This window comes from Eptesicus fuscus, chromosome 12 (assembly GCF_027574615.1).
Source record: "Eptesicus fuscus isolate TK198812 chromosome 12, DD_ASM_mEF_20220401, whole genome shotgun sequence".
Taxonomy (NCBI): Eukaryota; Metazoa; Chordata; class Mammalia; order Chiroptera; family Vespertilionidae; genus Eptesicus; species Eptesicus fuscus.
The window spans coordinates 61,402,380-61,414,041 of NC_072484.1; the positions used below are offsets into that span (position 1 = coordinate 61,402,380).

At 41.5% G+C, this 11,662-nt stretch overlaps 1 protein-coding gene across 7 annotated transcripts in view; it reads left to right on the forward strand.

The window, feature by feature from the left end:
• Positions 1–11,662, forward strand: part of RALBP1 (ralA binding protein 1) — a 100,137-nt gene that overhangs the window by 26,632 nt on the left and 61,843 nt on the right. For all 7 annotated transcript variants that reach the window (XM_054723895.1, XM_054723893.1, XM_008161395.3 and 4 more), the window contains 4 exons: positions 1,419–1,550; positions 5,884–5,991; positions 11,029–11,150; positions 11,411–11,534. In XM_054723895.1, coding sequence (XP_054579870.1) covers positions 1,419–1,550; positions 5,884–5,991; positions 11,029–11,150; positions 11,411–11,534 — 486 coding nt within the window. The remainder of the gene's footprint in view (positions 1–1,418; positions 1,551–5,883; positions 5,992–11,028; positions 11,151–11,410; positions 11,535–11,662) is intronic.

The following is an 11,662-nucleotide window of genomic DNA, read 5'->3' on the forward strand; positions in this document are numbered from 1 at the left end:
TGACCCCTGGGTACACTGGCTCTTGGATCTCCAAGGAGGTGCTAATTTAGCCTCTGCCTGAGGCCACCCAGCAGGAGCTACAGAGAGATCTGCAGATTCCTCTTCTTTGTTTGGGGTTTGGAGGTGCCCAGATGAGGCCCAGCTGTGAAGCAATGTAAGCTGCTGTGGGGCCTTGGGCCTTCTTTTGGATGTTCTGGGTCTTTCTGACTCAGCTGCAGTTTGTTAGGTAAGTTTAGTTTTCAAAGGACCAGACCATTCATATGCAAAAGCCTCTGCGCACAGCTTGGATGGGGTGGAGTCTCAGGGCGGAGCAAACAGCAATGGCTTCCTGTCAGCCCTGCCCTAAGAGGCCCCCGGGTCTCAGTGTCCCTTAGTAATCAATGCAAGCACCTCTGAGAGAAAGCCGCCCTCAAGTTCCACCCACTGCCAGACAGTCCAGTTTCTCTCTGTATGAGTCTGGGTCCCCAGAGTCTCGCCCGGAACTGGAGTTCAGAGCAGTCGAGAGCTTGTGTCTCCCTGCAGATTAAAAAAGCCAGCCACGCTGAAACCGGTTTGGCTCAGTGGATAGAGCGTCAGCCTGCGGACTGAAAGGTCCCAGGTTCGATTCCGGTCAGGGGCACGTACCTTGGTTGTGGTACGTGCAGCTGATCGTACTTTCTCTCTTATCGATGTTTCTAGCTCTCTGTCCCTCTCCCTTCCTCTCTGTAAAAAATCAATAAAATATATTAAAAAAAAAGAAAAAGCCAGCTGCGTACTCAGTTGCCAGCCCTCTCTGCGTGCGCGCGCCTCGTACTTCTGGACTTTACTTCCGCAGCTCCTCTGAGTCTCAGTGTGCTTTTCTCTTCCCTTCTAGTTGTAGAATTTCCACTCAGCCAGCCTTCCTGTGGTTCTCGATGATGTCCGTTTTGTCTTTTAGTTGTAGTTTTGAAGTGGTTGTACGCTTGCAGCAAGTTCAGGTGTTTACTGATGCCGCCATCTTGGTTTCTCTCAAGCATGATTTTTTAGTCATATCCTTAAAAAATAATTTGTGCTGCTTCTTCATTCTTTTAATGATGATTAAAAAATAGTGGAGCCCTGGCCTGGTAGCATCGTCCTATACACCAAAAAGTTTGCAGGTTCAATTCCCAGTCAGGGCACACACCTAAGTTGTGGGTTGGACCCCCATGCCATTCCAGCCCCCCCCCCCCCCCCCCCCCGCCCGATCAGGGTGCCCACAGGAGGCAACCGATCAATGTTTCTCTCTTACATTGATGTTTCTCTCTTTCTCTGTTCCTCTCTCAAATCAATAAACATCCCCTCAGGTGAGAATTTAAAAAAGAAAGAAAAACAGTTGATTCTACATCTTTAGAAATTGCATGGTTTTATTTTAAGGTGATAGGATGTGATTGATCAGAAGTGTGTAATTTATTGTTTTCTAGGAGTTTCTTTTGAATTGTTTACATCGAGATCTGCAGGGTGGGATAAAGGATTTATCTAAAGAGGAAAGATTATGGGAAGTACAAAGAATTTTGACAGCCCTCAAAAGAAAACTGAGAGAAGCTAAAAGACAAGTGAGTAAATTTATTATTTTTGGTACATGTGTTTATAATAAAATATAAAAAGAATGTACTAGGATCTTTCATATACTCTTTTAAGTTATTTCTTTTAAAAATACAATATATACACATTTCTTGAAGCAAAGGTCCTGATGGGAAACTTATTTGTTCAGAAGTTCCCAGTTCTAAATTACTGATTCTTCAGGTTGGTATTAGAGAAATGTTTCATTTGAACAAATTATTTGAGAGATGTTTTGTCATTTCCTGGTTGGTTGTACCTGTAAAAGGAGCTTCCTAAGCATGAGAAGCAGTTGGAGAGTGATACTTTCACTGGGGCATGTGAGTCAGATCTTTGGAAACACATGGAGGTACTAAAGATCAGTTGGGATTTCCTTTACGTAGGAATAGGAAGAGTGGCATGTGACTCCTGGTAAGTGTGGGTGCATGAGTCAGACTTTTGATCTCCCCTGTAGTTTAGTGTATGTTGCTTGGCTCTGGGACTGAGTTTCCCAGCCACACCAAGGCTGACTCCAAAGTTCTGGACCCTCTTACAACCCACGTGCCAATTCAATGGCAGGATCCAAATAACACTGCCAAGGAACATTAATTAGCGTTTATCAGACTGGGAGAGCATGATTGCTGGTGGGTTGCCATTGTGGTTGTGCTAAAAGACAAAAGACAACCCAAGGACTTTTGTTGTTTTGAGGCTAGAGATTTACATTTATGTGGAGGATAGCTTTGTCAGAAAAGAAACACTCAATAATTTCACTTACATGTGGAATCTAAAGAACAAAATAAATGAACAAACGAAACAGAAACAGACTTATAGATGTAGAGAACAAACTGATGGTTGCCAGAAGGGAGGAGATTGGGGGACTGGGTGAAAAAGGTGAAGGAATTAAGTACAAATTGGCAGTTACATAGTAGTCATGGGGATGTAAAGTATAGTATAGGGCAGTGGTCGGCAAACTCATTAGTCAACAGAGATAAATATCAACAGTACAACGATTGAAATTTCTTTTGAGAGCTGAAAACCGACTTCTGCGCATGGGCCACGAAGTTTCAATCGCACTGTACACGCCCACATGTGGTATTTTGTGGAAGAACCACGCTCAAGGGGCCAAAGAGCCGCATGTGGCTCGCAAGCCGCAGTTTGCCAACCACTGGTATAGGAAATATAGTCAGTAATATTGTAATGACTATGTATGGTGCCAAGTGGGTACTTGAATTATCAGGGGGGTCACTTTGTAAATTATGTAATTGTATAACGACTATGTTGTACACCGGGAAATAAGAAATAGTATTGAAAGTAAACTGTGATTGAAAAAGAGAAACATTCATGAATATTTTTACACATGAACTCCAGGACTAGCCGAAGCCCTCTGTGTACTAGTATTTTTCTTCCTTCTTTTATCCTGTTTACCATATTATCTTATTTTCATTTTGCTTCCTATGCCTATTTTTATTGTTGTTATTCCCCTCACGATTCAACCTGGAATTGGGTTTTAGACGACCAGCCAGGCCTCATTGTTGCAGTTGTTAAACAAGGTAGCATTGCCCATGTCTTTAAATGAAGGGCCTCTGACTTAGAATAGAACTGATGTAGGTTTGACTTTTATTTCTCTTGCTTCTACATATTTCTTGGATAAAGGAATCATGATATAAACCAGAGTCAATAACAGAAAAGAATGGATTACCATTATCAGTTTTTCTTGATGCTAACTTTCCATGCCTGCTCATTCACAAAATACTCAGTCTATCACGTGTTTTTCAACCTTAAGGAATAAATGACTTAAAGATAAAAGTAAATAATCCTATATAATAAAAGGGTAATATGCAAATTGACCCTAACAGAATGACCTGGGAATGGCCAGTTGCTGTGATATGCACTGACCACCAGGGGGCAGATGCTCACTGCAGGAGCTGTCCCCTGGAGGTCACTGTGCTCCCACAGGGGGAGCTCTGCTGAGCCACAAGCCGGGTTGATGGCTGCGAGCACAGGGGCGGTGGCAGGAGCCTCTCCCGCCTCTTCGGCAGCGCTAAGGATGTCCGACTGCGGTTTAGGCCCGATCCCCTGGGGAGTGGGCCTAAGCTGGCAGGTGGACATCCCCCAAGGGCTCCCGGGCTGCCAGAGGGATGTCTGACTGCCGGCTTAGGCCCGATCCCCCAGGGAGTGTCATCCTGATACGCCAAGATTGTGGGTTCAATTCCTGGTCAGGGCACATACAAGATTCAACCAAAGAATGCATAAGTAAGCGGAACAACAAATCAGTGTTTCTTTCTCTCTCTCTCCTCACCCTTCCTCTCAAAAATCAATCAATCAATAAAAACCTCCAAAAACTAGTAAGTGAATTTAGCAAGGTTGTAGGATATAAGATCAGATATATAACAGCCTATTGTATTTCTGTATATTAGCAGTGGATATTTAAATATCGAACCTACAAAGAAAAAAGAAGATCTAAATAACAGAGCAGTATATCTCAATATTGTTAAGATGTTAGGTTTTCTCAAATTGATCTGTGGATTCAATAAAAATCTAAACAGGTGGGTTTTGTAGAAATTAACAAGTTCTTCTAAAATGTATATGGAAATACAAATGACCTAGAGTAGCCTAAACAAAAAAATTAGAGGATTCACACTACCTGATTTTAAGACTTACTATGAAGCTACAGTAGTCAAGGATAGACATATAGAATAGAATGTTATAAATGGACCCACACATATAAGGGCAATTAATTTTCTACAAAGATGACAATTCAGTGGGAGAAAAATTTTCTCTCCAACAAATGGTGCTGAAACAATTGGATCTTTATATGCAAAAGAAGAACCTTTCATTAAAAATGAATCATACACGAAGATCTAAAGAAAACTTCTAGGAGAAAACACAGATCTTACTGACTTGATTAGGTAGTGATTTGTTAAATAGGACTCTAGAAGAAAATTTTGATAAATTGCATTTCACCAAAATTTTAAAATGTGCTCTTCAAAAGACACTTAAGAAAATGAATATACAAGCCAGAAGCTGTGTCAAAATATTTGCAAAAAACACATATCTGATAGAGGACTTGAACTAAAATCTATTTTAAAAGACCCTCTTACAACTTAATAGGAAGACAAAACCGTTCATTTTTTTTTTAGATTTTATTTTTCTAGAGTAGTTTTAGGTTTACAGCAAAATGTGAGGAAGGTATAGAGAGTTTGCATATATCCCCTCCCCAACACACATGCATAGCCTCTGCCATTATCAGTGTCCCTCACCAGAGTGGTACATTTATTACATTAACAATTCAATTTTAAATGGGCAAAAATTTGAACAGGCAGTTCACCAAAGATGATATACAGATGGCAAATAAGCATGTGTAAAGATGTTCAACATCATTAGTTATTAAGGAAATACAAATTAAAACCACAATGAGATAACACTACACAACAACCAGAATGGCTAAAATTAAAAAAAAACAAGTGTTGACAAGAATATGGAGCAACTGATGCTCATATTGTTCTTGATAGTACAAAATAGTACAGTAATTTTGGAAAGCAGTTTGGCAGTTTCTTATAGTTAAACGTATGGTTGTCATATAACCCAGCAATGCCACTTCTAGTTATTTAAGAAAGCATTACCCACCCACACAGAGCTTTTACAAAATGTCCATAACAGCTCTAGTTATAATTGGTCAAAACTAAGTAGGACCCAAATGTTCATCAGCTGGTGAGTGTGTAAACAAATTGGGGTACATTCACATCATGGCATATTACTCAGCAAACTCCTGATACAAACAACAAAATAGAATTGTTAAAAACATTATGCTAAGTGAAAGAAGCCAGAGAAAACAGACTACTGATTGATTCAATTTATATGAAACTCAAGAAAAAGCAAAACTATAGCAATGGGAAGCAGATCAGGGGTGCCAGGGACAACAGATGGTGGAAGAACCCAAGGGTATTTTGTGTGGTGATAGAACTGTTCTATATTATGATTGTGGTGGTGGTTCCTTGGCTGTCTACGTTTGTTAAAACTAATTGAATTGTATGCTTAAAATCCCCACCAAAAAAAGTACCACAGAAGACAATTTGTGTGAAAGGGTTCTGGAAATGGTGAGCACACTAACCAGAATTGCACATTTTCACAAGGTAGCTGCAGGTTAAGATCCACATGTTATTTTCCAATTAACATTTCCTGTTAACAAATGTCCATTTATCCAGATGGTTCCTCTGACGGTTAATGTTTTTTTTTTTTTCAATTCTAGTAAATGAGAAGGAAACTTCTAGAATGGTAATGGTGTGATTTGTTTAATATGTGTTACATATAGGCTGATCAGTTGTTTTTTTCATTTGTCTTACTTGACAGGAGTGTGAAACCAAGATTGCACAAGAGATAGCCAGTCTTTCAAAAGAGGATGTTTCCAAAGAAGAAATGAATGAAAATGAAGAAGTTATAAATATTCTCCTTGCCCAGGTAAGTTAAACTCTTTTTCTCTGTTCTGCAAGCTTCCTTTTTAAAAAAAATTAAAATTGTATATATTTAAGGTGTACAAAATGATGAGGTGGTATACACAGTGAGATGGTTATTACAGTCAGGTTAATTAATATTATCGCCTCCCGTAGTTAACTTTTTCTTTTGTGATGAGAGTACCTGAAATTTACTCTTAGTACATTTTCAGTATTCAACATAGTATTATCCTATACCAGGGACTCAGTACGTGAATCCGTGCTCCTTGAAAGGAACTATGGGCCGCGAGGCTGTGGTGAGCACAGGGGCAGGTCTTGGCCCATCCTCTGCGCCCCCGCCAGGCCTCTCCTGCCAGGGCCCCCAGTCCCGTCTGCCGGTAGCCCCGCCCCCGCCACCACCACTCCCACGCGCTGACGGGGTCGGCCCTGCTCGCACCCGCTGATGGCACGGAGTGATTGGGGTCGGTACCAGCAGTGGGTGTGAGCAGGGCCGGCTCCATCAGTGGGTGCAAGCGGCGGCTGCTGCCCCAATCACCCCTCAGGAGCAGGGGAAGGTGGAGAAGCCCTCAGGGGCAATCGGGTCCAGCAGCCACTGCTCCCACCCGCTGATGGCGCCTAGTGATCGGGACCAGCGCCGGGCGTCATCAGCGGGTGCGAGCGGCAGCCCTGGTGCCGGCAGTGGCTGTGAGCAGGGCCAGCACTGGCAGCAGGTGTGAGTACTTGACGGGACTGCAGCGCCCGGGAGCAAAGAATTTTCAGTAACCACCAGAGGCTTGCCCCAATGACAGCAACCGGCGCCCTGCCTTGTGCGCCCCTGCTCACCTGCTCTACCATCCCGCCACAGCCAATGCCCACCATGTTCCACGCTCTGCTGCCTGCTGCTGAAACCCGCCATGTTCTGTGCACACCCCCTGGTGGTTAGCGCACATCATAGCGACCAGTTCTGTTGTTCAGCCATTTGGTCTATTTGCATATTAGTGTTTTATATATCCCAGATAATAAAAGCCTAATATGCAAATCAACCCAGCTGCGGAATGACCAGTGAAACGATTGGTCGCTTTGACATGCACTGACCACCAGGGGGCAGACGCTCAACGCAGGAGCTGCTGCCAGCCCGCAGGCCCCAGGCTGGCCAAGGCGGGTGCCAGTGGGGGGCCCCCCCCTGTCCGATTGCCCACTGGTCGCCCCACAGATCAGCCCTAATCGCCGGCCAGGCCTAGGGACCCTTCTCGTGCACAAATTTCATTTATTGGGCCTCTAGTATAGATAATAAAAGCCTAATATTCCTCTCTGTATGTGTGTGTACACACCACTTGATCCATTCATGTGTTGCTGATTGGGTTTTTTTTTTGTAGTTTGATTCTTGTGAATAATGCTGCAGTGAATATGGGAATGCATATATCTCTTCAGTATCTTGTTTTCATTTCCTTTGGATATATATTCAGAAATGGGATTACTGGAGAATGACTGTTCTATTTTTTATTTTTTGAGGAACTACCTGTTTTTCATAATGGCTGTACCAATTTATATTCCCACCAACAGTGTACAAGGGTTCCTTTTTTCTGCGTCCTAATCGGTGTAAGGTGATATTTCATTGTGGTTTTGATTTGCATCTCCCTAATGATGAGTGGCATTGAACATGTTTTCATAAATCTGTTGGCCATTTGTATATATTTTGAGATGTTAGGGCCTTTGCCCACTTTTTAATTGGGTTGTTTTCTTTCTGTTGAGTTCCTTATGTATTTTGGATATTAAACCCTTATCACATGTATGGTTTTCAAATATATTCTATATATAGGTTGTCTCTTCACTCTTTTGGGGAAAAAATAGCTTTGCTATGCAGAAGCCTTTTATTTGATGCAATTCCATCTATTTTTGTTTGTTGCCTGTGTTTTTGGGGTCCTGTCTAAAAAAATTGTCCACACCAATGTCAAGGAACTCTCCTACATTTTCTTTCAATAGTTTTATGGTTTCAGGTCTTACATTTAAATCTTTAATCCATTTTGAGTTGATTTTTTTAAATATGGAGTGAGATAAGGGTCTGATTTTGTTCTTTTGCATGAGGAAAACCAGTTTACCAATATAATTTCTTGAAAAGATTGTTCTTTCCCCATTGGGTGTTCCTAGCACCTTAGTCAAAGATCTATTGACCATAAATGTGTTGGGAGATTTTTTATTATGGATTTAATCTCCTTATTCATTATTGGTCTGTTCAGATTTTTTGTTTCTTCATGATTCAGTCTTGGTAGATTTTATGTTTTAAGAACTTACCCATTTCTTCTAGGTTCTCCAATTTGTTGGTGTATAAATGTTCATAGTAGTTTCTTAAAGCCCTTTGTATTTCTGTGGTATCATTTATAATTTTATTCATCTGGTAAGTTTTAGTACGTTGTTTTCATTTTAATTTGTCTCAAGATACTATTTTGATTTCTTCTCTGACCCACTGGTTATTCAAGGGTGTATTGGTTATCTTATAAATTGAGCTCATTTACAAAGGTGTAAGGTTGTTTTTTATTTAATATATTTTTATTGATTTCAGAGAGGAAGGGAGAGGGAGAGATAGAAACATCAATGATGAGAGAGAATCATTGATTGGCTGCCTCCTGCATGCCTCCTATTGGGAATCAAACCTGTAACCCGGGCATATGTGCCCTGACCCAGGAATTGAACCATAACCTCCTGTTGTTTTTTTTAGGTAGATGCTCAACCACTGAGCCACATCAGCTGGGCCAAAGGTGTAGTCTTTTAACCAAACTTGATTTGGAGGTTTTAGGGAGACCCTGTCTGTTGTTTGCCCTACCTTTATACAGGGTGCGGCAAAAGTAGGTTTATAGTTGAGTATACAACACAGTATATTCTTGTACTATTTTTATTATTTACTAATTATTGTATTTCCCATATGAACAACTGCAGCCTACTTTTGCCCACCCCCGATGGTGTTTAAATGTTCAACTGGAGAAAACTATCTTCTTCTAAATGATTATTGGATACTGTTCTAGATGCTTTACTTAAAATTCAACCTATGTAGATGACATGAGATTAAGTACTTTCCCTAATTTACAGATTAATAATACTTGTTTCATATTAATAATGTACTTTAATAACTTTTTAAAATATATTCTTCCTGACATCACAAAGTTTGGGATCCTTGAAATGTACCAATACAGACAGTTGTTGCTAATAGCACTTTTTAGATATTCTGATTTTATTCTTTGCAGTGAAAGTCAATTGTTGATAAATTGTTTTATTTTTCATTCATTGATTTGACAAATAGCTCTTGAGTGTCTATTCCAGGAATAGAGCTGAAGATGAGTTCCCTTTTTCCTTTCTGAGTTTCTCAAGTCAACCTTAATCTGTTCTGGAAATTCCCAGAGTTTAATAAGGAATGAGGTCTAGGCTCTGACAACAGCCTGTGCCTCCAAAACTCATGTATGTGGGATACCTAAAGCCTGTGAAGTTTTAGTTCTTTTCTGTCACTTCTGAAAAATACTTTGTTTTGCCTCACAGGAACACATAACTCTTCTTCCCTGAAGTCCCAGGTTATGCTTTGATTTCAGAATTTTTTGATCTGATATTTCTTGGAACATAAACATATCTGTTTAGAAACACATGGGAAATACTGCATATTACATCTCTGAGAGAGATTCCTCATGCATTTCGGGGCCTTGAGTGGTTCACTTTAGAACTTGACCATAGTGTCTTTAAGTTTGATCATAGGTCCTTATCCTCTTGGTACCAATTAGTTTGGAAAGAAGTTCTGTAACAGGATGAGGGGATCCTGCCCTCAGGCATTCCCAGCACTGAGAGAGGTCCTGCCAGATAAGCTCTGGGCCTTCCCTGCTTCGTGGAGACCCAGGCTGCAACCAGACTGGGACTACCTCTGTACCCTCACCTCACGGTGCACGGGCACCCTTGGCAGGAGCTGGAGTGGGCACTCTGAGCCCCAAGGATCACATCTCTGGCCTCCATGTATGGCCACCCTTGGGTGCACCCAGTGTGTGTGTGTTGGCAAAACTGCCCGTAACCCCTGCCAGGGCTGAGGGTGAAGAGGAGTCATTACTTCCCTCACCTAGGACCCCTCCAAAGAATCTTTTTAAATAAACCAGCTATTTAGGTTAAAAAAAAAAAAATGCTGTAGACCTCTGCCTCTTAGCTCTCATTTCTATAGCCTTACATCTATGTTTGTTCTTTATGTTGGAGAGGCTAGATCTTGGGCAGATAGGGATTTTCCCCCTTTGGTGAATCGATCAGTTTTATTTATTTAATTTTTAAATATGTTTTTATTGATTTCAGAGAGGAAGGGAGAGGGGAGAGATAGAAACATCTATGATGAGAATCACTGATTGGCTGCCTCCTGCACGCCCCCTACTGGGGACCGAGCCCGAAACCCAGGCATGTGCCCTTGACTGGAATAGAAACTGGGACCCTTCAGTCCACAGGCCAATGCTCTATCCACTGAGCAAAACCAGCCAGGGCTGAACCCATCAGTTTTAGAAATCCATATTCTGTTAAAGCAGAATATTTACTGTTTGAATATTATCTCGGGGGGCGTGGTTCATGGAGGATGGTGGCTTGCGGTGAGATTTCTTCTGTGAACATCTTTGCTGCACAGGATCTGCTTTAAGGTGATGCTGACACCAGCTGTACATCTGGGTTCTTCTTTTCTCAGGGACACTATTGGAGGCCGGCCACCTTGGGCCCCAAATACTCTCCCTTTATTGAGAAAGGACTGGGAAGCAAAAACTTGAACTTTGGCTTTGTGCCCAGTGTGCAAGCCCCACAGGGACTCCTGAGTGGCATTTTGTGTGTTGAGAAAAATCTAGTCATTCCTTCCAAGTAACTTAGTTTACCTTTTCTCAAAGGAGCCTTTTCTTGGCAATAAAGAAACAGGATCTTTTTTGGTTGTGCAGTACAACAAGCTTTCCCATTAGTAGTGTGTTATGTGTATGAGGCTAAAGAATTCGAGACAACATAGGAGACCCCAAAAGAGTGACATACCTTACACTCCTACTCTCAAAGGTGTTCACCCTGATCATTATTTTAGGAGAATGAGATCCTGACTGAACAGGAGGAGCTTCTAGCCATGGAGCAGTTTCTCCGCCGACAGATTGCCTCCGAGAAAGAAGAGATCGAGCGCCTTAGAGCTGAGATTGCCGAAATTCAGAGGTAAAGGAGAGGCAAAGGATTTTGAAATTTCCCAGGTGTTTACTTAAATATAAGCATAATGGTTTCAGCTCTCAGACTTTCATATAAAAGAATTAGGCATTCAAAATTAATCATCCTAAGTTTCTTATTTATTAAATGTTAAAAATGGCGTTATATTAAGTAGACTTGTGAAAACCTGGTAAATCTAAAAGAAGGGAGGTAACAGACAAGCATACTTTTCTCCAGTTATGTGTCACGTTTTTCTGTCTCTCGCCCTTTAGCCGTCAGCAGCACGGCCGGAGTGAGACAGAGGAGTACTCCTCCGAGAGTGAGAGTGAGAGTGAAGATGAAGAGGAGCTCCAGATCATTTTGGAAGATTTACAGAGACAGAACGAAGAGCTAGAAGTGAGTTTTTGGGGAAAATAACCAAAAATCACACTAACTTCTAGAAAGTTGTAGCAGCTATGTATTTCCCCTTAGAATTTTTCTTCTCCTTGGTAACCAGCTAGGGAGGCCGAGTAGAGAGGAGTTAG